The sequence below is a fragment of the Coccinella septempunctata genome, chromosome 1 (assembly GCF_907165205.1).
Source record: "Coccinella septempunctata chromosome 1, icCocSept1.1, whole genome shotgun sequence".
Classification (NCBI taxonomy): Eukaryota; Metazoa; Arthropoda; class Insecta; order Coleoptera; family Coccinellidae; genus Coccinella; species Coccinella septempunctata.
In genome coordinates, this window is record NC_058189.1 from 39869791 (window position 1) to 39896180 (window position 26390).

Here is a 26390-nt window from a genome sequence, read left to right on the forward strand (position 1 = left end):
TTGAAAGCTTGTCGGGAGTACAACATGAGATTTCCTAATAGACGACAACCATCTCGCCGGGTGTTTTCTGACGCTTATCAAAAGCTGCGACAGTTTGGAATTGGCATTTCTCGTACTGGTGCTGATGGTGCTACCCGAAATAATTACTATGATGCTATGAGAGAAGAAGAAGTGATAGATTGTGTATTCGATAATCCGGAAATTAGTAGGGGAGACTGGGGAGGGTTGATACGTTTTTTGGAATTTTTATTCTGGAAACTGATTTATATGAAGAAACAGGACTTTTTTTTTATTATATGATTCTTCAATTAATCGTTCAACAAAATAAATATAGAAGTCTCAAAACATAACCATCTTATTCTATACAGAACGTTGAACACAAAAACATGCAAACTGTCTCAAGCCTCCCCACATATGGGAGGATTGATACGATGTACTGGGAGAGTAATCGAGAGGATTATTAAGCTCAGTAGGTAGTTCAGCAATGATACTGGCTTGCTTTGGTCCCATAGGTGTAGAAAAATCATGAAATGGTCAGTTAGTCACTTCCGCACAAGAAAAGTCGACCTCGTTAAATACATGGGGATTGTACGGATAAATTCCAGTTGTTAAAAATCCCTTTGATATGTTGGATGGTGAAAACGCCTTCATGTAGGCCTATCCAACTAGCTACGGAATATTTTTTTGAAGATGATTCATGTATCAGGCCTCCCCACGACAAATGTCTCAAACCTCCCCGAAAGCAATTTTTAGAGGGATTTATGTTTTCATCTTATACTCATATATTTTGAAAGGCGAATAAAACTGTAAATTGAGTAGTTTTATGCATATTTCCCAGTGAAATGTTTGTTTATGCCGAAGAATTAATGCATGATCATAAAACCCTTAGGTAACTTGAGTAAAAACTTACAATTTCTCACCTCGAAACACTCTTCGTTGAATATTTCACAAACAAACTACTGTAAGCCTTACAGATTAACGTCACGCAATGCCCTCTGCCAAAGAATAGTGTTCACTAGTATAAAACTTTTGAAAACGGCTACAGATCGCGGATATAAGCCTGTATCAAGCCTCCCCATGTATCAAAATGCTCCCTAGTCTCCCCTACTAGACGCATTGCTTTCCGGCCTATGATGTGTCATTGAGTTTTGCTTGGAGAACCTTGGAAACCGAAGTTTCACATCCATTTTATAAACAAAAAGTACATAATTTGCACCCAGGAGATCACATTCACAGACTCGCCTTTTGTCAATGGCTTCTTCAGCAACATGAACAAAATGAAAATTTCTCAATGGAGACGCTTTGGACGGACAAAGCTAGTTTTACTCGAGATGGCATAAATAACTCTCATAATGAACATGTATTGTCTTTAGAAAATCCTCACGCTTTTAAAAGAAGGGGTTTTCAACAAAGATTCTCCATTAATGTATGGGGCGGAGTTTTTAACGAAAAATTACTACCAATCCAAGTCCTGCCTGATCATTTGAATGCCGATGCGTACTTGCAGTTGTTGGAAATCAATCTCGATAATTTGCAGATTTTCCTGAGGATTTGCTATACAATCGTATGTGGTATCGGCACGACGGAGCACCACCGCAGGTTGGACGAAATGTGTCGTCTGGTTAAACCAAAATTTCAATGGTAAATGGATTGGTCGGCGTGGTCAGGTGCTATGGCCAGCGAGATCACCTGATTTGAATCCTTTGGATTATTTTGTATGGGGATATTTGAAACACAAGTTTTACGCAGTGAAAATTAATGATAAAGAACAATAAATTGGACAAATTATTAATGAAGTCGAATCCACTCAGAATAGGCGAAACATGCAATTAGTGTACAATTCCCTTATTCTGCGTTGCCAAGCATGTATCGATGCTAATGGTGGCATTTTTGAAAATTCGATTTAATAAAAATACAGACAAAATTTTGAGTCAAGACAACATTTGATATGTCCAGAAAACGTCAAGCCAAGATTATTTTGACTTTCTTGACTTTTTTTCAGACAATAATTCTTGTCTTGTCGACCCCTAATGAAAATGAAAAGTTGAATGGGTTATGTTCAAATGTGGTAACTGTATTCAGGTTTTGCAAGAGTAGCTCATTTATTATATTATGAAAAGCCCAACAAATGGAAAAAATATTTTTTTTAAATACTAGCTTTTTCTAAGGTTTCCAAGCCTTATATTCAATGCTGATTCAATGAATGCATAGAAAACTTCAACCTGACAACGTCAGATTTTCAATGGTGGTATAGCTCACTATGTAAACTTATAATGGCTATACATTTTTATCTAGATCGAATCGGAAAAAATGGTTCAATGGTGTTCAAAATTAATATTTTGAACACTTATATCTCGAAAACAAGGCAAGATCCAAAAATTTTACTTTAATTTTTTTAACAAAAATAGCAGCCTGTATACATTCCTCAATTTTTTGCCTCGAGTTCTGAATCACCCTGTATATATTAACAGTAGCTTCTTGATGTCAAAAAAAACACTTTTACCATTTTTTCCGATTCGATCTAGATAAAAATGTGTAGCCATTATAAGTTTACATAGTGAGCTATACCACCATTGAAAATCTGACGTTGTCAGGTTGTGTTTTCTATGCATTCATTGAATCAGCATTGAATATAAGGCTTGGAAACCTTAGAAAAAGCTAGTATTTAAAAAAAATATTTTTTCCATTTGTTGAACTTTTCATAATATAATAAATGAGCTACTCTTGCAAAAACTGAATACAGTTACCACATTTGAACATAACCCATTCAACTTTTCATTTTCATTAGGGGTCGACAAGATAAGAATTATTGTCTGAAAAAAAGTCAAGAAATTCAAAACAATCTTGGCTTGACGTTTTCTTGACATATCAAATGTTGTCTTGACTCAGAATTTTGAAATTTCTTGATTAACTAGTGACACCGTGCATGGTGATTCCCCGGCGAACTTTTTTTTTGCGTTTCTTACTAACCTGACAATCTGATGGTTCCCCGATATTTATTTGTTTTCTTACGAACTCTTTACTCCATTTAGTTAAGTGAGGTTATTATTACCGAGAAAATATAAAAAGAAGGCTCAATAGGAAATCGAATATACTAGACTCTTCCTTTGGTATTTCCAATTATTTTCTTTTCAACTTTACCTATTATTATTATCTATCTATACGCCACTGCTAACGGACCTAATTCTGTCAAGTGAACTTGACTTTGATACCTTCTACTACTCTACGTCATCACTCTTTCAATCGGCTTTGAGCTGAAATGCAACTTATTTCTATACCTACTCATTATTGTCATGTGATAATGTTTTACAATAAGTAACATTGACTCTTTAGTAATTAGTTGACTGCTGCCATTTGGCTCCGATTCTGACAAAGAATATTTTTACTAAGAAGCAATAGAGAGTTTTAGTAAAAATATAACATGATCAGCGAAATTGGAGTTACTTCGACTAATGCGAGTGAAGTGATAAATCTGAAACTGAAACCGTAGCTACGAAAGCGGCAGTAAAAGGAATAAGCAGCAGCATTCACCAATGCAATATAGTGTGGAAGGTGCCCGTGGCAATACTGACAGAAAGAAATTCAGTTATTCTTTCGAAATTCGGGTGGATACAAGTATCAATGGCGAAAGTAATGAATAAGCCAAAATTATACCATGTTTTCATAAAAATAAAAAAGTATATGCCTGCAGGTAAAAATTGCAAATCTACATTCCAATTGGAGTTTCAGCAAAATTGTCATTATTCATTTTCAATTCACATCTTTGTAGCAAAAATTGCTTGCAATAAATAGAAATAGGTATTTTATGTTAGAATATGTTTTTTTTTTTTCACAAATAAACGTGTTTAAGCGTATTCACGGTTTGACAAGAAATTTTTTGTAGTGACAAGAAATCTTTGTATTGACATAAAATTCACTGAACTTTGATAGACCCTTATACCTCAATTACACTCAGCCACTGCCACTGCCACTCGCGCTGCCGGAAATATTTCCCGAAATACTTCTGCGGCAGTATCGAAGGCAGTGAGTATTTACACTCTGCTCCATCATTCCTCTCGCGGACTCGCGGCCAAGTTTCGGCAATGACGCTTTGTCTCGTTAATATACAGAAATACGTGAGAACATTGAAAACATGTAGGGTGCAAAATGTGTGGTCGGAATGTGGCCATAAGTGATTTTTTTTTCGCCTTCAATTCCTCAATTGGAATATCACCCATATTCCGACTGATCCTTTTCCAGGCGTCGTGAACCTTATGTTTGATTTTATGGGCTTTGTCGCTTTTATCCCATATCACCCTTTTACCTTCTATGAGTTCTAATAGCATAATGATTTTTTCATTGTTCCACTCTGTCGTGGACATTTTTCCCAATAATATTGATTTGATATATTATATTGATTATTTTCGAAACCCTTCGCCGCTTACGTTGAGAGCAGCAACCCGGTTGAATGTAAACACGTACTGCCGCTCGCACTGCCGGTCCTTTGACTTCCGTACGAAAAACCGCCAATTTAGGGAGCGTAGGGCAGCGCGAGTGGCAGCGGCAGGAGCAGGAGAAGTGTAGTGATTACATTCTCATGCTGCCCACTTCCCTGCTCACTTCCCTGCTCTTTGCGGCTGAGTGTAATCGAGGTATTAGAAATAAGTACGTGAATCTATATATCTCTACATATCTATGACAACGTAGAAAATATTAATTTGGTGGGTCTTCAACAGAGTTGCATTCATCCGAATTTTCGGATTTCACAGATATTTTTCATTTTTCAATATACCTAAGCTGTATTCTCAAGTGAATATTTAAAAGGTTTTGTAAAATACATATTTTAGAGTTGACAAGGTGACGAGATTCAATTGGAATTCGAGATTATAATTTTGAATAGGTACTATCATGTGAAAATTTTTCGAGGATATTGTCGTGCAGTGAAATTCGTATTGATTCAATTTTCCAGGATGAATGTTTAAAACCAAAATCACTCAAACTGAATTAGGTTGGAAAGTGCACATTAGAAATTCATACTCCGCTCGAAAGCTTCATTATGTAATGAGTTGCTGTTAGGACATTCAGTTGATGAAGACGAAGAGGTGACTTTAATTGAAATGGTCTTGTTTGTTTCTGAAGCCTTTTTTCTACGTACACACAAGGGTTGAAAAAAGACAGCTCGAAGCAGCGAGTTTTAATAAACTCGCTCAAACAAAATGACTGCTTTTTAATTTCACCTTCATTACAATTTCCGGGACTCGACTGAAACAGAATGCTTATTGAAAAATTTTCACTCCATGATAACTAGTTCAACATACTCAAAGAAAAAATTCAGTGATTTCAGAAAGTTTATGACATATAGATTCAGGAAACATTTCAGATATCTGAAAATATTTTGAGGAATATCGATATCATCGAATTGAAACTCGATATCTATTTATATTACGTATAGTTATAATACAATGTAATGTCTTGTGAGAAATTTCGGGAGGATAATAACACTAAAAAATCAGAACCCAATTCTAAAAAAAAATGCAAATCCGGCACTATCTACCAGATGTCGCTCAAATTTCCCAAGAATCAGCAAAAGGTTATTCTGGAGCAAGGTTCTGGATTTGTACTTGGTAAAATCTGCATTTTTTGGAAGATTGGAAGAGAAAATTTGAGTAGCTGAACGGAGACCACTCCGATAATCAATTCAAATAAGGGCACACAATATCCTGACGGAACTTGGAAGGATCTCCTCATTTTCATACTCATTTGAGATTGTTTTATGAAAATGAAAATAATGATTTTTTCAAATTATTGATATCAGTTGAAATACTGCTCTCGGTTTCCTCGCAACAGTCATTCATATTCTTTACTTTCATTTCAATATTCACCCAAGATAATAATGTGTTCGGTGATTTTTCAGGCTATACCTTTAAGAAAAGGACCAACAAGACCTGCGGAGAAAGACAATGCTTCCTACCAGTATCAGTAGTTTGATAAATTTAAGATCTCAGCTATTATTAGGTTTCTGTTATTTTTGAAACTTTTATACATTCATGTTATCGAGTTTGATAATAAATTAGTTATAAATCTAAAGTTGGCATTATTTATTAATTTTACATAAATATTTTTCCAGTATCTACAAAGTAGCGTCGCAGAAATATGCATTATTGTTTGCTGACCAGGTTAATATTGCTATTGTAAATTTGCTGTTGTTTTATAATCGAACCTAAAGTCGATTTAATTTTGAAGCTGCCCTTAAGCCAACTAAAGGTTTCATAATCAAACCTAAAGTCCCTTTAATTTTAAAGATTCCTTTAACCCTACTAACTATCGGTTTCATAATCAAACCTAAAGTCGCTTTAATTTTAAAGCTTCTTTTAAACCAGATAAAAATGACAGTGAAGGAAGCTTTAAGCTTAAAGTGACGTTCAATTCGATTATGAAACTGGACGTAAAAATGACACTAAACGAAGCTTTGCTTAAAGTGACTTTGAATTTGATATAATAACTGACAAAGAAACTGCAACACCCAGAAGCAGCTTTTAAAATTTTAATTTTTTTTTTGGTAAAACATAATTAGTATAGCAAGAAGTAAATGATTAAAATTTGGAGAAAAAAAAAAGAAGGGTTCACAATTTTTTTATAACATTTGCTTATAATTTGTTTGTCCACCGCGATTATCTATACTCTCCCCAGCACGTCTTGGCATTGATGCAAGAAGATGGTCTATTTCTTCTTGAGGGATATTATCCCAAGCTACCAGTACTTCATGACTCACAGCCGCCAAAGTCCGTGGGGGGCTGGGGTAAATTTCCAAACCTTCTACCCATGATGTCCCAAAACATGCTCTATGGGCGAAAGATCGGGGGATCTAGGTGGCCATGGCAAAAGATTCATAGGGGTCGCTTCAAAAAAGTTTAAACTAACTCTGGCAACATGAGGTCGAGCATTACCTTGCTGAAATATTGGATTCTCGAGCCGGTTGAAGTAAGGGAGAACATATGGCTCCATTATTTTTTGAAGGTAATGTAGCGCTGTCATGTTATCTCGAATAAAGACTAAAGGTGACCTACTTCTATGTACAAAAGCACCCCATACCATAACGCCTACTGTCCGGTGTACATTACGCTCAATATCAAAATAAGGTTCACCTCTTTCTCCTCGACGTCGTCTAACCCTTCTTGGAGATTCATCAGAAAAGACGACCAGATGCCATTCCACATTCGAATGTTGTCGTTCTCTGCACCACTGTAATCGTTGCCCGCGATGCTCAACCGTAAGAGGTAACACAAGATGGGGTCGATAATGCTGCAGTCCAAAAAACCTTTATACGGCGGTAAATCGTTCGAACAGATACAGGATGGCCTTGTTCTCCTAACCATTCATCAGTCAAAGATCGAGTTATCGCAAATCGGTCTCTAATGGCCATAAGTCTTAGATGCCGATCTTGAACTTCATTTGTCCCCTTCGACGTCCGGTGCCTACTCTTCTTCGATTTTGGGCATTATCAAACCACGCTTGATAATATCTCATTAAAGTGGTTGAGTTTCTGTTCGTACTGTTAGCAATTTCTCGAAATGGCAACCCCGCCTTCCGTAGACCAATAATTCGACCTCTTTCAAATTCACTTAGTTAGCCATAAATTCCGCGTAGACGTGGTCTGGGCATTTTAACATTTAAACATCGACTTTAGTTCTCCTCGAACAGCTGGTTTGTTGAAAATTTTAAAAAATTTGCAAAAAACGACTACAATATATAAGTAACAAAAAATGTTTATATGAAAAAACCTTCACGATTTTTTTCTCCAAATTTTGATCATTAACTTCTTGCTGTTCTATCTGTGTTTGACCAAAAAAAATTTTAAATTTAAACTGCTCCTTCTGGGTGCTGTAGTTTCTTTGTCAGTAAGTATATATAGGAGGGTCCAACGAGAATTTTTGGACTCAATTTTTGGACTTTAAAATGAAAATTAGGAAAATCGCTTGGACCCGTCAATTTCGGATTCGAGGGGGAAAAACTCTTCTGCTCTTTTTATCCCTTCAACTTTGAACCTCTAATGGGGGTGAGCACAATCCCTTGATATCAAATCAAAAATTGACGGGTTCGAGCGATTTTTCACATTTTGTTTTTAAATCCGGAAAATCGAGGTATTAAGATTTAGTTGAACCACACTATTTCAACATTAGATTCTTGTGGTAAAAAAACTCTTTTTTTGCTCACTTTGTTTGTCGATGCGGTCTAGATAAAAATATACAGGGTGTATTTGAAGATGAGGCCTTTTTTATTAGAAAGAAAGAACTGGTGAAAATATAGCTTTTCACCGAAAAAACAGCTGTAAAAATCTTTGAAAAGTTGAGGAATATTTGAATATAATTACTAAAATAGGTACTAATAAAACCCTAGATCATTTGCAATCTGAATTATGGCAAAGCAAGCCGGATAATCGAGGTGTAAAGTTTTCGTTGGACCACACTGTATATTTCAGAGAACAGCCTGTTGGCTTTATCCAGATCCGTCTTTCAGTTTTCATTTCTGACGATGTTACTGATTTCTTGCCATAGATATTATCTGCTTCAAGAATGTGAGTTTTATGTCTACCTTAAGGTGCTAGGAAAACTCTTTGTTTCTTTGGCATGCTGATTATCAGGTCTGTGTCTTCCTTCTAGAGAATATTAGCCCTAAGTTGAAAAAATGATCATGTGTTTCAACATATATTTTATCAGAAATGCTTAATTTACTGTAAGCTCCAAACACTATTTTACGATTTTTTTGGGGAGTTTATTATAATATCAATTCGATGTGCACATGGTTTATATTATCTAAAAATAAAAAACCTCATCATCCGAAAACGAAAAACTTCATAATGTCCTCCATAGCTGCATTCATATTTCTGTTACAATAGAATGGTAGATATCGCATTAATCACGAAAAATGTTCTCATATATGGTGCACTCGAACAACCCTTTAAATGCTCCAGATGGTCAGGGTCATCGACACATTCACTTATGTTTCAGTTAATAACATTCGATTATTATTCATTGATTATTCTTTGAGTTCTGCTCGTTAAATAAGATCTAATGAGTTCTAGTGAAATGCCTAAATTTCTCCATTCTGACTTTTATTTGAATGATTTGAATATCCATTTCGGACCTCACATCGACTCTATTACTTGAGGTCGTATAAAACACTGAAGTGTTCTTTTCCATAGTAGGCAGAGATCTTATCGCGACCTCGAGAGTCTTAAAATGAAATTGAAAATATACGCTTTTCCTTTTCCTTGAAGCATCAAACCCCCATAGCAAGTGGATTTTAGCGGCACTCGGCTTTACCAGGAAATTTTATTTCAGGTTTTATTATGAAAAATATTGTAGCTATACTAGAAGGAAATCCGCAGGCAAGTAACAAATGCAGTTTCTGGTTTATCTCAGTGCCGCCCCAATAATACAGAAACGGTAGTTCTCTGTGACTGGATTTAAAGTTTAAATCTAATAATTCTATGCTCATGGGAGGTAGTGTAACGGAGAGTGCAAATAAAGGTTCGATTCCCTGGGGTCTACTAAAACTGGAGATCCTGGAGCGCGTATTTTACCCTTCACAATGCTTCAGTGCAATCATAAATGTAGCCCGGGTTGCGTATTATGCAAACATGTTCTAACGTGACGGAAATATCTTCCGCTATTGGAAAATGTTCGTACACTCCTGGAGGATTCCGTTGTTCCAAAACCGAGATAATGGACCGTGAAAGTTCATAGTTTGAATATTACTAGTGGGGTGTACAACAGAATTTTGTTACGCAAAGAATACTGGATTCATAATGATATGGAATTTTTTTATTAATTTTGTTTCAGAAACTGGGAGTTAAAAAGCCCTGAAGAATTGCAGCAGATGCGGAGTCCTCCCAGATTAAATTTCAACCGATATATCTTTTTGTTTTATTAATTTTTTGAAGCTGATTACTGATTTTTATTTTAATTTGATTCATTTATTCACAGTGGGGTTTATGGAATTTCTGGTAATTTCCTTTCGTTATTCGTTAAGTTATTCGAATTATCACTTAACAAACGTTTCACTATGAAATATTGGGCGAGAGAAGCCGAAGCTAGGTTTTTGATATCAGGGAAGGGCCTTGAATGACTTTAATTCTTTTGATATCTGCAATGGGGTATTTTCCTAAATTTCAAAATATATGTCATAAAAATCCTTATAACTCAAATATCTTGAAATATATTTTTTTCGAATTTTAACATATTGCATTTTGTCTGTATTCGATTACGAAAATTCTGATTTCAGAAGTGCTTTTGTGAACATTCTACGTCATTTTTACAATCCGGCAACGCCCATTTGTGTCAGTAATGGTCATGAAAGTTTTCTGATCACCATAGATGTAATAAATATCAAGTTTGATGATCACATTATTCACATTTGACAAGAAAAACACACAATGACACAAAATGTCATCGGTTTTAAGAAGGTAAAGACACAGAGTACAGAAACAATTTTTTGTAATCTGTGGATATCTTCTTGGTTGGTTCCAGTGTTGTCGAATTAACAAAAATTACTATATTTGAATAAAGGCATTCTACGTCACAAGCTTTCACATAGTCGAAGTTTCGAAGGGTGTATTTCTGAAATGTCTGAATTTTGAAGCGAGTCTTTTACGTGTTGAATAACTAGTAGAAAAGGCTTTCCATAAATAATCTCAAATTCGGTTTTGGAGTTTCAGGAAACTTGCCCATTCCCGGAATAAGTATATGCTCCTCTGGAGAGAAGTGTAAAAGTAGAAAGTCTAAAACCATAATAATTATAATCTGATTACAATAAAATATTAAGCTTAAACATTTTTCAATAAGGTAATAAGTTAGACTCGAATCAGTTTGAAATAATAATATTATCAGGTTAACGCTGAAGCTAGTAGAACCCATTTTTTTCAAAAAGATCCGCAGTGGTTTAACATAAACGAGGTAACATTATGATGTTATCAGATTCGATAACCCTCTGGGTTCTGCAAGCTTAACGGGTTAGCAGAACTAACGATTTTTCCAAGATTTGAACGGAAAATTACTTTTCACTAGAGTTATAAATAATGAATTAGCCTCTGATTTACATTATATTGAGGTCAAAAAAGAAATCCAAAATACCAAGATGGTTCTGCTTTGCGGTGGTTTACTACAGATCTGAATAAAGAACAATAAAAAGAAATCAATTCGGTGTGAAACAAAGCAAAATTGCCATGTAGCTGTGCTATATGACGTTTATAGCGGCTACACACTGCCCAACTCGGTCGGGCCGACAAACCGACTTGGTTGGTTTGTGATACCTGTACCACAACTTTTCAACCCAACGAGATAGAGGAAAATAAATGCCACACTACGTTCGCCTTTTTTCGAGAAACTGTGATTGGCTTTTTCTCTCACCCTAGACGCTCCTTAATAGAATAGAAATAGAATAGAATAGAATAGAAATATATTTTTCCACTGACTAAAGAGTGTGAGAAATTGTCAACATACATCATAATATATACAGTCAATATTCAATTACAAAATTATAGAGACAAACATTGACATTCATTTCAATTATAGAGCACATCATAATTAATAATACATATACAACTTAGACATGTCAAACATTACAAGCAACAATAGAAAAACTCCTAAAAACGGGATGTGAAAAATTCATCTAGTGAATATAAAGTTTGTTCCTTCAGGAAACACTTCAGAGAAGACCTGAATTTCACCGAGTTTTGAATTTGCCTTATTCTTGCGGGAAGATGTTTGTACACTCTGCATCCCAAAATGCTGAAACTTCTCTGAATCTGGGTTAGTCGTGTATAGGGAACCCTTACGATTCCGTCAACAGAAGCTCTTGTAGCACATCGGGAACCGTCATGCTTTTTAATGTCACGATGTTTCCTCACATAGATGGCACAGTGAAGCACGAACAGAGATGGAACCATGAGAAAACTATGCCTGAAGTACTCAGGACATGATGCAAGACGTGTGAGACCAAAAAGTGACCGGATGATCCTCTTTTGCATCCTGAATACCCTGTCCGAATCGGTACTGTTGCCCCAGCAAACAATCCCATACTCCAGTAACGGAGCAACAGCTGTGTGGTAGTACGTTATCAGGACATCAACACTGCATGTACCTCTAAGTAGACGCATTGCATAGTTTCTGGAGGCCAGCTTACCACAAAAGGCGTCGATATGCTCCCTCCAACGAAGATGACGATCAAATATGACACCCAGAAATCTGATCTCACTTGACAATTGTAATCTAGAACTCTCCACCCATATCAGGGGACTTTCCGTCATTATTGTTCCATTCGGCAAAAAAGTTATTATAGATGTCTTGTTCACATTCAGGATAAGTCCATTATTATGACAACAGCCTCTCATAGCTTCATAACAACATCTAGCTCTAAGGGCCAGCTCACCTACACTTTTGGCCTTCATGAGGACAGAAGTATCATCCACATACTGGATCACACTACCATATGATCCAAGGCATAGAACAGTATCGTCCGCCATCAAGATGTACAAGGCAGGACCAAGTGTACCCCCCTGCGACACACCAGACGAGAGCACCCTCAAGTAAGGCAGCACCTCCACACCGTTCTCCGTCAGCTTCACCATCTGCGACCTGTTGGTAAGATATGAAACCAACCACTCATTAACGACACCCCGCAAACCCATACGATCCAGTTTCTACAATAACACAGCTATGTTCACAGTTTCGAAAGCACGGCTCATATCGAAAGAAAGCATCATGCAGCACATGCCATTCTCAAAACCCTCCTGAATATCGCCGTAAAAGGATATCATGGCATCCTCAGTGCTCCTACCCTTTCGGAAACCAAACTGTCTCGGAGACAGCAATCCGCAACGATCAATGAACCCGTTAAGTCTAACCAGGAACAGCTTCTCGATAGCTTTCGAGAATACCGACAACAGGGCCACCGGCCTGTAATTTTCAAAAATTGCTCGATTACCCTTCTTATGAACAGCCACAACAACAGCTGTCTTCAGTTCCACTGGAAAGTGGCCAGTCTGAAAAGACAAATTTATCAACTGGGAAAGCGGCGAAGCAATGTATTCAGCAACACAACGAATCAAACTACAAGGTAAACCATCCGAACCACAAGATCTCTTCGTCGACACAGAGACAAGAACATCGAAAACCTCATCGGGAGTAACAGGAACAAGAAACATAGATATGTTGTTCATCTTCGTGGAAAAATCTGCTCGTGTATGTGAACTTTTAGAGGATCTCCTCATTTCGTCAATTGAATCAACAAAAAAATTATTAAAACTATTCGCTTTATCTAATGTGTCACACCTGGGAAATCCTGAGTCATACATTACATGTGGTGTAATCCTTTCATTTCGAGAAGACAAATTCGTCCTTATGTAGCGCCATACCGCACGATTCTTATTATCAGCGTTCATTATCAAGTTATCAAAATATGCTTTCTTCGCTGCAAGAATGTTTTCAATATGCTGCTTCTTATAACGTTTATAGATTTCTCTCACATTGTTGTCTTCTCTACTCAATTTATGCAAATCACAGAGGAAATTACCTTCCTCAATAATTCCCTTAGTTAACCAAGGATTCCTGACGGCGTTTCTCCTCCTGTACTGTTGTAAAGGAAAGGAAGTATTGAAAATGTCACTGAAGGCAACGAAGAAGCGAGAGAACTGATCAGCAATACTGAGTTCGTCGTTTAAAAAATTCCAACTCTCTGTTGACACCAGATACCTGAATCTATCTATACTATCAGAAGTGAAGAACCTCCTCCTACCCTGAGAGCCCGACTGTACATTAGAAGTAGTACCGCAATCAAAACTCAACAATTGAACCCGATGATCTGACATAAAACTGTCGAGGGTCTCTCCCCGGAATAGAGTCGTCCAATTTATAAAAATATTATCTAATAGTGAGGCACAATTATTTTGTATAACAGAATATTCGCTCATACACCCTGTTTGAAATTCGAATTGTAGTTCTCATAAACACAAGTGCGGACGATTCTGCGTGAATAAACTTAATTCGCCATATGTGAACTTCTTCGAACATTAAAAAAAGAAGAAGAAGAATAGGAGTGCTCCGGATTTCTCCGTAAGATTAATTTCGAAGTGATCTTTATTTTGAAATCTGACTTTCTACTAAAATTTACGCCAAGAATTGATACAGTCCATTCTCTCACCAACAATTCTATCGATTTCAAACATTTGGTCCTTACGAGCCGTATTCAAATTTGGCTCTGGTTATTTTTTTTTTGTTCTCTTTTGGAGCACGAATTTGTCGGAAAGAAGTAAAACTCTTCACTGCTGTAGTGCGAAAACCATAAACTTCAGTAAATTTCGCGTTGTACATGAATTATCATTCATTGCCGGTGTAATTTATTCAAATATAGCATCAAAAATTGAAAATTTATTGAACCATCCATTTCTTGAAATTTTCCACATTGTGAACTCCATTTTATGTCAAAAAAAAGTATCGTTTGAATATTCTGCGATTGACTGTATTCTGCATCTGCGCAACATCTGACATCTTTCACGTTCAGGCGCTTATTGTTGCCACTTCGATCATAACTTGCTCTGGTGTTTATTTACATTTTTCCTAACACAGATTTCGCTATCAAGATGGACAAACTTAAAAAGTATCAGACTCTAAGAAAAACGGCGCAATCGGATATTGGCATGATTTATTCATTGGCAAGTCGTGTTAAGACTGATAAAAGTATAAAAACTTTATTTAAAGTGCGCTGCTCAGAAATAGAACAGATTCGGGAAGATTTCATGAAAAATCATAATAACATTCTATCTATTCTTCTGACAGAAAGCGACGCTGATCTTGATAAAGAAGAAACGATTCGTGAAGGATTTTTAAATGAATTCTTCGTCATAAAGAGTGTTTACGCTGACTTATTTGAAACGGACAATGGTGACGGTGTACAGTCTGGAATGAATTCAACAATGTATTCGCCTAAAATAGCTAACTCGAATATTCAGTTGCCGAAGCTTGAATTGAAAAAATTTCATGGAGAATATAAATCATTTCCTGGTTTTATAGATTTATTTGATGCACTTGTTCATAACAACCTTGCTCTCAGTGCAATCGAAAAATTTAACTATTTGATAAGCTCTTTGGATGGTTCTCCACTGAATCTGGTAAGAACTCTGCCGTTAACCTCTGATAATTATATAATTGCGTATGAAACTCTGGTGAAAAGATATTCAAATTCTCGTTTACGTGCACAAGCTCTTTGGAATGAATTGGACTCCGCACCAAGGGTTAACTCCGATAATGTTAAGAATTTGCGAAAATTATTAGACACATATACAGAGAACATAGCTGCTTTAAAACAAATGATGTTTCCAACCGAAAGTTGGGATTTTCTGCTTTTCATGATGCTTCTCAAACGATTAGATACACCAATCATAACCAGATTTGAAATAGAACACGGATCATCTGATATACCACGATTTGATGAATTGATGAAATTTCTAGACCGTCATTGCTCAACTTTAGACACTCTTAGTTTTTCTCCAAGCTTTACTACAAACAAACAAACTCACTGCGATCCTTATAAGAAACCTGAAAAATCTTTTTCGAATAATACACGTACTTCTGCTTTTCATGCCAATTCCTCGCCTATAAAGTGTTTATTCTGTAAAGAAAACCATACTATTTATCGATGCAATTTATTCAGAACAAAGTCACACGCTGATAAATACAGTTTTTGTCGATCGTCGCATCTTTGCTTCAATTGCTTGAATTCATCTCACGATGCTCGTTCATGCCCGTCCGCATATAAATGTAAGAAATGCTCATCAAAGACTCATCATACCCTACTTCATGTAGATAAATCTTCTCAAATTGAAACTCCTGATAATTCTTCTAATGTCAACAATGCCAGCAGTCAGCCTTCAACATCGACTGCTCAACCTGCATCATCAACCTTGTCAGCAAGCACTTCATGCTTTCTGGGTACACGAGAACAATCGAAATCGAAATGTGTGCTTCTATCCACTGCATGGATAGACATATTAGATTCTCGGGGTAATTTTCAAAAATTCCGTTGCCTACTAGATTCGGGAAGTATGACTTCATTCATTTCAAGTAAGGCTGTTAATCGCTTGGGTTTAACAAGAGATAATTTTGCTGTTGAGATTCAAGGGTTGAATCAGATGAAATCGTGCTACAGTAACGGTAGAGTAGTGATTTATATGAAGCCAGTAGATAAAGAGCATCCAGTTCTTCACACTGATGCTATCATTCTTAACAAAATATGTGGTAGTTTACCGACTCGTCAGATTTCTATTGAATCATGGTCTCATATCGAAAATATTCCATTAGCTGATCATGATTTTAATAAACCGGGTAACATCGACGTTCTGATCGGCGCTGATTTATTCTCTAAAGTTCATTTAAATGGAAAAATCACTGGCAATAATAATGAGCCTGACGCTCTAAATACAATATTTGGATATGTGCTAATGGGAAGCGTTGAAGTTCCCAATGTTTCAATTTCTTCTTTTTTCACTCAAATGTCTGATTCAGTAGGTGTTGAGGGGGTTTTGCGGTCGTTTTGGAACATAGAAGAGGTTCCTTCAATAACGATGTCATCGCCTGAGGATGATATTTGTGAGAACCACTTCAAAGCAAATCATTATCGGGACGATACAGGACGATATACTGTATCACTTCCTTTTCGAGAGTCAAATCCAGTTTTTCCGGGAATGCGAGATTTGGCTCTCAATCAGTTTTTATCTTTGGAGAGGCGATTATTGAAAAATCCAAAAATTTACGGTCAATATGTAGAATTCATGCGAGAATATTTAGACCAGAATCACATGGAGCTTGTTTCAGCCGAGGAAGTTTTTGACGATGCTTATTACATACCTCATCATTGCGTTCTTAAGCCATCTAGTGAAACTACTAAATTGAGGGTCGTGTTCAATGCGTCCGCCAAATTGCCAGGTAATAAATCTCTGAATGATTGTCTTTATACTGGACCAAAATTGCAGCAAGACGTTGCTACTCTTTTGATCAATTTTCGACTTCATACTTTCGTAGTATGTTCGGATATCAAGAATATGTATCGGATGATTTTGATAAATCCTTCTGACAGAAAATATCAACGGATATTATGGCGCTTTTCGCCAACTGAAACCGTCCGTGATTACACATTAGTAACCGTTGTTTATGGTATCTCTTCCTCGCCATTTTTAGCTCTCCGCGTTTTGAAACAACTAGCTGCTGATGAAGGACAGTGCTTTCCTTTAGCTTCAGATATCATTGAACACGCTTCGTACGTTGATGATTTCATTGGTGGTGCTGCCACTTTTGAAGAAGCCCAGTCATTAATTACAGAGCTTATCGCCCTGTTGACGCGTGGTGGTTTCGAACTCCGAAAGTGGTCCAGTAATGAACCGCGGTTACTTGCTGATTTGCCTAGGTCGCACCTTTCCTCGACTTCATTGTCATTTGATTCCGATCAGGGATGTACCTCTTACAAGGTTCTGGGTTTAAACTGGAACCCCAGGACGGATTGTTTTCATTTTTGTTTTAATTCACTCTCTGAACGATCTTGCTCGAAAAGAACAATGTTATCGACTTTAGCACGGATTTATGATCCGCTCGGTTTTTTGACGCCAGTGACGTTCCTCGCAAAGAATTTAATACAACGCCTCTGGGCTCTAAAGATAGGTTGGGATGATATTCCTGATCAGGAAATTTTTAGAATTTGGAATCAATTTTCAACAGAACTGCACTGTCTATCCAATTTGAAAATTGCTCGTTTACTCTTTACTCCTGACTCATCGGAGTATGAATTACACGGCTTTTGCGACGCGAGCGAAAAGGGCTATGCTTGTGTGTTGTATGTGCGATACTTAAATGCTAACGGTGAATATCGGACTCAATTTCTTTGTGGAAAATCTAAAGTAGCTCCTCTTAAGAAAATAACGATTCCTAGGCTGGAATTATGTGGGGCTGTTCTATTGTCAAAACTTTTGCGCTTTTCTTTAAAATCGTTTCGCGAAAAGATTAAGTTTGTCCGAATTCGCGCTTGGTGTGACTCTCAAATTGTGTTGCAATGGATTCAAAGCCCTCCACATCGATTTAAAACGTTCGTCGCTAATCGAGTGTCTTACATTCAGGAAAGAATACCCTCTGAAAATTGGTCATATGTAGCATCGCGTCATAACGCTGCGGATATTGCCTCTCGCGGTGTCCTCCCTTCTGAATTAGCCCAGGATCATAACTGGTTCCATGGCTCGGAAATATTGCGATTTTCTGATGGTATTGATGATAATGCAATTTTATCCACTTGTTCGTTACCTCCTGAAGAAAACCGAAAACATACCTTTTTCGTTGAGACACACGATGATCATATTATTGATAATCTCTTAGATAGATTTTCGTCTCTTTCGTCGCTGCAGCGAATCATAGCCTATTCCCTACGTTTTTTATTTAATGCACGCAATCCACTCAAGAAACGAGTTGGGCCTCTCCTGTCATTCGAACTTTACGAGTCTTTACTTCCGTTGGTCCGAAGAACTCAACAAGTTCATTTTTGTAACGAATTAACATCAGGAGTATATTCAAAAGCTCTGCGAAAACTAAATGTCTTTTTAGATGCAAACAATCTTCTTCGCGTCGGCGGTAGATTAAAGTATTCCTCATTATCACATGATCAGAAACACCCTTTGTTACTGCCTCGGAACAGCAGGCTCACCACTCTGATAATCAACTATTTCCATCAGAAATATTTGCATTCCGGTGGTCGAACAACTCAATTCCTCATTTCTCAACAATTTTGGATTTTATCGCCAAAACGAGCTATAAATTCAACTTTAAGTAAATGTTTTCGCTGTTGGAAGGTGAAACCGAAACCGTTTCAACCACCTATGGGTGAGTTACCCTCATCTAGGATCAGTCAAGCAAAACCTTTCAGCCATGTTGGAGTTGATTTTGGCGGTCCGTTTTTCCTCACCATGACCCGTCATCGTGGCGTTAAAAAATGTAAAGCATACTTGTGTTTATTCGTGTGTTTTGCCACCAAGGCAGTTCATTTGGAGTTGGCGAGTGACTTATCTACGGAAACGTTTTTAGCTGCATTACAACGTTTAGTAGCTCGCCGTGGACGTATATCGTGTTTATATAGTGATCACGGAACGAATTTTGTTGGTGCTACAAGGGAACTGATAAAAGGCATGAGCAATGCAGCTGAGCATGAGGGAATAAAGCATTCTTTCATTCCGCCTGCGTCTCCTCATTTCGGGGGTTTGTGGGAAAGCGGAATCAAATCTGTGAAAAACCATATTCACAGGGTCATTGGTGAACAAATTCTTACCTACGAAGAGTTTTATACCGTTTTAACTCTTATAGAATCTGTTTTAAATTCTCGACCCATAGGGGCGTTCAATAATGACGTTGAAGACATTAATGCTCTTACGCCTAATCACTTTCTCACGTTAGAATCAGTGGCCTCTATTCCAACCGCCGATTTCACAAATGTGAATATAAATCGACTGTCCAGATTCCAAATGATCCAACGGTTGCATCAGGATGTCTGGAAGCGCTGGCATCTAGAGTATTTACATACTCTTCAGCAGCGAAGTAAATGGCTGAACCCTAATTTTTCTTCTCCTAAAGTAGGTTCTTTAGTCGTTATTAAGGATGACAACGTTCCACCCGGTAAATGGGTGTTGGCCCGCCTAGTCGAGTTGCACCCTGGTCGTGATGGGGTTACACGAGTTGCCACCGTTAAAACAGCATCGGGAATGTTCAAACGTCCTTTAGTTAAGCTTTGTCCGCTACCTTGTGTGGATACAGACTCGTCTGAATCCACTTAATTATATTTCATGCTCAATTTCGTTGTTTTCACATTGCAGCAGTTAAGCGTTATGTAGTTTATAGTCATCATGATGTAGAATCATGACGTAGGTGTATACCTTTTTCTCAATTTATTTTATAAAAAAATGCATTAGATGCATTTTCCCGGCGGAAAATGTTTGAAATTCGAATTGTAGTTCTCATAAACACAAGTGCGGACGATTCTGCGTGAATAAACTTAATTCGCCATATGTGAACTTCTTCGAACATTAAAAAAAGAACAGTATTAATCAAGCAGCCTTAGACTATACGTCGTCGTCGCTTTCGATTGCCTAATTTATAAAGTGAGTTTAATTTTGTGCCTTCAGTCGCATCTCATTAATTTTTGCCCAAGTCGGCATCGTTCGCTTTGAACCTCAAAAACAATAAAGGTTTTGGAACATTTGTTAACACTGTAACTTGAAGTGCGGGTTAGCGAAAACTACAAGCAAGACAAGAGCTCAGCACATCCAGGATCCGTCGAAAGGGCCCTTTCCTCCAGAGACGGAAGACCCGCCGCTACAAGAAGATTAAGAAGAATAGGAGTGCTCCGGATTTCTCCGTAAGATTAATTTCGAAGTGATCTTTATTTTGAAATCTGACTTTCTACTAAAATTTACGCCAAGAATTGATACAGTCCATTCTCTCACCAACAATTCTATCGATTTCAAACACACCCAGAGAAACCAAAAGCAGACAACAAATTGAATAATTCCTTAGTTCTTACACTATCTTCATCCTTAAAATTAATGTTGAAGTCACCTGTAATTATCGACCTTGAAGGCAGTCCCATCAATATGTCCTCCAGTGAGTCAAAGAAATAGTTTGTATCAGTACTAGGTGTCCTATAAACACATATAATGTCAATGGTAACCGCACAATATTTAATCCTCACAGCTGCCGCCTCCATCAACTGATCGCGTAAAATTTCCCTCCGGAATTTACACTCCTCGACACATACATCATCCCTCACAAGTATCATCACACCACCACCACCCATTGAACTCCTGCAGTAGGCATCTGCCAACCTATAACCATTCACCCTGAACACGGCCAGCTCGTTGGTCGTCAGCCATGTCTCCGTCAAACAAAGCACCTCTGAATAATTCACGCTATGTAGAAGTGTCTCCAACTGTTGGATCTTTAGCCTTATGCTTTTTATGTTGAAATTCAGCAGCTTCAATTTCCCTGTTCGAGCCTGTGTTTGGTCTAGTCGATTGCGATGTTCGAAAAAATCTGAACCGCCTCACAGTCACACCGACAGGCCAGACCACCGGCTTGCTCAAGTCATCCATTATATCCATCTCGGAACCCACCTTGAAAGACACACTGCGAGCATCCGGTCTCCTCGGTAGGGGCTCCACTGTAAATGTGTTCGTGGGGAATTTAGTCTTCAAGTAGTGCTCAACTTCCTCAGCCCTAGTATCAACATTCACACGTCCAACATGCAGCCAGACTCGTCTTACAGCTCCAGAAAACGACTGTCCTGGATCACATGCATTACCATGGACCACCACTCCACTCCTCGGTTCCCTTAGTCGAGTGTTAGTAGAGTCCGACATTAAATCGGGACCCGCATCAGGGAGCAATCCCGATCCACCAGTAGGTTGTTCTCCGGCAGAAATCGCAGGAGAAATGGCAACGCCGGTGGATCTCAACTCGGAGGTACCTATATATTTATTATTTTCCTTTAAAAGATTTATTATTTCCTGTTGATTGTTGATAGTCCTTTCCAGTTCCTTATTGAGTCTCTCCAGAGATCTCCGCTCGACAATTGATATCCTCAGCGAACACTTCAGCTGATCCAACTCATTGGTCACTTTGAGGTTACCCTCAACGGGTTCCACCGAACTGTCTTCAAAGAACCCAAACTGATTCTTTACGAATTTTTTCAAGTTTTCACTAACAGTTACTCTGTCTGGTATCGATTTATTTAATATAATGTCAACTAATACATCCTTATTTAGCTTATTCAACTCCGACTTCATTTTCACATCCGACACACTCGCCATCACACATGTAATAATTGCCCCTTTGCTCGGGCGCCAGTGGGGCAATCAGTGGAATCCCACGTCTCTCACATAATATCCAAAGAATTAGAGAGCCGGGGTATACTTGAATGATCAGTGGAGAAGGGTAGCAGTGAAAACTAGGTTGGTAGCGTCTTCTTGGTCTCTGTTTTCTTACGGTTTTTAATCGTTCAAAAAGAGTACCTACCGCTTCTGACGAAAATCTAGCTCTAACTGATTTGAGGAACTAACTCTCACTGGCAAAAATAACTGGCAACAAAATAAACGTTCAGTACTTAATTCCTATTGGATTAAATTATATACAGAAATATGCAAGTAATAACAAATGTTGATGTCAACCTGCGGCCTGGTCGGTGTGGGGGCGGCTGATGAAATACGGTCTCTCCAGGAAAATACGGTTGAAATAGACGGTCAATACGGTTAAGTTTTCTACGGTCACTCCAGAGGAGTACGGTGGAAATAGACGGTAATTACGGTTAACTTTTGAAATCCTGGCAAGTCACTCCCTCTGTCGGCGGAAATCGATACAGTGGCTGGTCTCAGTCGAATGGCAGTGCACCCTGCCTCTGTCTCTCTCTCTCTTTCTCTCTGTTACCCTCTGTCGGCGGAAATCGGTACCGCGGCTGGTCTCAGTCCAATTGCAGTGCTGTCTCTCTCTCTCCCCTTCTCTCTCTGTAACCCTCAAAATGGCTGTCAGTCTGACAGCAGGTCGGAAGAAGCTGTCAACCTGTAATTTGATCGGTCGGAAGTCGGCAATCTATTAACAAAATAAGCACCAAAAATACGGTAGAAGTCCTCCTGGGACCCAACGGCGGTCGAATAACTGACGCGGAAGCCGGCACTATACACAGTCTACGATCACTAGATCACGTTTGAAACGGTAGGTAAGTATTTTCAGCCAGTCCAACGGACTAAAGAAAGCGGAAAATAGCCCTCAGTTATGCACTACGAAAGGAACAATAATGCTACAAGTGACTTGCCTTAAACTTTCAAACTTCTTGACGTAATTTCCAACTCACGGTAATAACAACTTACGCACTTTTCTCGGCAGCTTGATCTGCACTACTTCGCTCTTGACAGGCAGGGCCTCGAATTACTCCTCTCCTCGGAAAATTTGCCCCACTATGGGTAACTCATCTCTCCATTGGATCCACTCCAATTGTTCGGTCAATCAGCCGGCTCGGAAAGAGACAGAAACAACTGAAGAGAAGGAAAAACTGAACAAGTTGAAAGACCTCTCTCGACTCAGAAAAAGTACGGCTGAACGGAAAGAGTTATAAAATATATGAATTCTGAAAACAAGAAGACATAAACGGTTTCCGCTACAAATATGGGACTGGTCGGTGGAAAACAATGACATAATATCAATCGGTAAAGACCCCCTATGATAACATAACGGTTTTCTTCGGAGATATTTCGGTTGATAGGTCTTATTATACAAGTATAGGTGAAGAAATTTCCTTTTCGTGGCGGGGCTAAATCTGCCTCGTCACAAAACTTATGATGCCATCAACTGCATTCCACTATCTTCTTTTGTTTTCGAGTTATAGTCCAAAATTGAAGTTCGGGCGATTTCAACTTTGGTCATTATCTCTGTTTCTGTTGTGTTTTTCCGTATGAAAACTGTTGTTTCAAACGACTTAGAAAAATCGCAATTTTTTTGCCGTTTCAGAAATATATCATACATAACGTGACCATTTATTTTCTGACTCAAAACGGGACACTGTTTTTTTTGAGTCAATATATATGTATATATAACGGGTATTCAATAAAAAAAAATTAATTTATTTATTCACAGAAAATAAACTATCAGGTAGGTATTACAAACAAAAACATTTCCCAAATGTTTAGTTGTATTTATATTTATCAGGGGAACAAATTTCCTTCAATACTGCTTGTGACGATTTTAAGTAAGAGTGGAACTCTTGGCACGTTTTTTCTATATTCACCTTAATTATCAACATCGTCTTTAGAACTGGAATTTGCTTAGAGACTAGACTCCCTTTCCTAATCTAAGGTAACTTGTAACTGGGTATTTTCAGATGTCCACAATTTGTTCATCATAGAAAATACTCCTTTTACTGGAGCATTTTTAGCCGACAAACATAAAATATATCCAATTAATATACTGAAGTTTTCATGCCGAAGATTGTTGGTGTGAAAATGTTTGGATACTTCCACCCAATGAGTTTCCATTCGATTATTTTTTGCTCTGTGATGTACATAGTTTGAAATCAATGGAAATCCGTCAAAAACTCCTGAATCTTTATTAGAGTCAATATATTCTTTCTCAATTTATATATCCAGAGATTTTTGAATATCTTCCAGGAGGGTAATTTTTTTTTAAATCTACCCAATAAAATATCTCCATTTCTTTGGTAAGGAAACAAGTTCACTGCTCCAGATATTTACAGGCCAGCTCTTTAATTTTAGCGCAGTTTTCGAAAACGGGACAATCTTGAGTCCCGGAGTTCAGTTCGGGGACACCGGGACAAACAATCAAAAAAAGGGACAGTCCCGTTCAAAACGGGACGTCTGGTCACGTTAATCATACATCACCTTCAGTTTTTAGAAGTCATTTTGAACTAATTTTTTCATAAGAAAAAACACTTTATGTTATAGCTCAGCAGATATACTCGTAGGAAAAATCATAGTACGCCACTGGATTGGTATAAAGAAGGGTCTGTATAATGTTTTCATTTCAACATCCTAGCACACTCAGAAACCATCAAACTGATGCTGCTCCTGAAAATGATAATCATTTTCATTTGCAGGAGCAGCATCAGTTTGATTTCCACAGTGTCAAGATTTTGGATTTTGAGGACAACTGGTTGAAGCGCAATATTAGCGAAATGGTATTTATAAGGCTGAATGAGACAGTTGATAATAGAGTGGTCACTCAGAATTTGAGTTCCATATATGAGAACGTTTTAGAAATTTTCAAAACCAGAGAACGAGAGGGAGATCGGCCTGGTATCTGATAATGGGACATATGTGGGTGGCACTGTGTATGTTCTTTTGAATTCAGTCTCTCTCAGCTGACAAATTGCATTCGACTGTTGAAGTGATGTCGAACGCGCTACAAGAGAATAAGTTTTTCAATGTATCACTGTCTGCTGCCTCTTCTTGTACGATCTATTTTTTGAAAGCATAATTTGGCTTTGGTAAGTGTTTCTCAGTGTGGATCGTGACTATGCAATTGTCTATTTTATTGTATATATTTTATTTATTTTCTTCTGTGTGTGTTGTCGTTTTTCATTTTTATTCACGATAATCTGTATTTTTTAGCCCTGAAGAAGCGACGATATATGTTGCGAAACGTTGGCATTAGCTATAATTTGCTGATTTTTTTCACTTTCCTAGTTTCCCTTAACGTGAACTTACATCAGATATTGATTGCTTTAAGAAGAAGGAAAAAAATCTAAATGAAAAACAAGCAAAATATAACTTTTAATGAGCAAAACGACAGTTTTGAGGTGAAAATAATATCGATAAATATTTATGACACTATTTCAGGATGAGTTGACACTGCAGATTGAAAATACAACTCAGTTTCTCTGTGAAAAAAATTTTTGTTTTTATTAGGTATTCATAAAATTTATGTGATATAATATTATGTACAAAAATCTTACCTGTAAAAGAGAAACGACATTTAATGCTAATAAATACAATGTAATCAATCTCTTACGGTCAGAAAGCAGAACAAAAACATACACAAACATCTACTAATGAACTGAACTGACTCAAGTCATAACAATCAAACTAAAGAAATAAATTTTCTTTACATATAAATGTAGAGTTCCAGAATTACATCTCGGAGGAAAGAGAGCGAGCAGACTTTGCTCTGATTCGTAGATAGACGTAGATCTGCGCTCTGATTGGACGGTATGACGTAACAGATTAAAAAGATGCGATTCTGGAACGAGCCATAACTAACCGGTAAATCGGTAACGGTTTTTCTTTGTTGAGAGTTCGCTAGTGACATTAGTTATTTTGACACACGGAAATGTATGTGGTGTTCAGTCAGATTTGGTTTTTAATATTCTAAAATATTATATTATTGAGTTAGATGTTGTGTATTTCTTTGAAATCCTTCATTCGCCTTTTATGCGGAAATCGGATGTTTTCAGTGACTAAAAATGGCATGCCACGGATGCCCTTATAATATTGGTAAGATTCCCTGGAACCTCCAGAGAATGTCCAAGGGATTCACCATTTTGAAAAGAATACACCGAGGGATATCTTTGGGATGATGTAGGTAGTACCCGGTATATCTCCAGGATGTACAGAAAAGTACTCCTTAAATATGTCCTTTTTGGCAGCCAAGACATGTCTATGGACCATCTTTAGCAAGTCCTATGTCCCGAGAGAGATTGCCCCAGGTATATCCTCTTATTTTGTGAGAGACGTCCCTAGGATGTCCATAGAATGTACTTGTGTTGTTAGGGTACAGACGAACTAATTGCAGATATGAAAAGACCAAAACCAGATGAAAAAATGGGGT

At 37.6% G+C, this 26390-nt stretch overlaps 1 protein-coding gene across 1 annotated transcript in view; it reads left to right on the forward strand.

Annotated features, from left to right (window-relative positions):
• Window positions 1–5970, forward strand: part of LOC123316965 (calcium-responsive transactivator-like) — a 68368-nt gene extending 62398 nt beyond the window's left edge. The window contains exon 5 of the mRNA XM_044903291.1: window positions 5894–5970. Within this exon, the coding sequence (XP_044759226.1) occupies window positions 5894–5962 (69 nt within the window). The 3' untranslated portion in view covers window positions 5963–5970. The remainder of the gene's footprint in view (window positions 1–5893) is intronic.
• Window positions 5971–26390: the final 20420 nt, after the last annotated feature.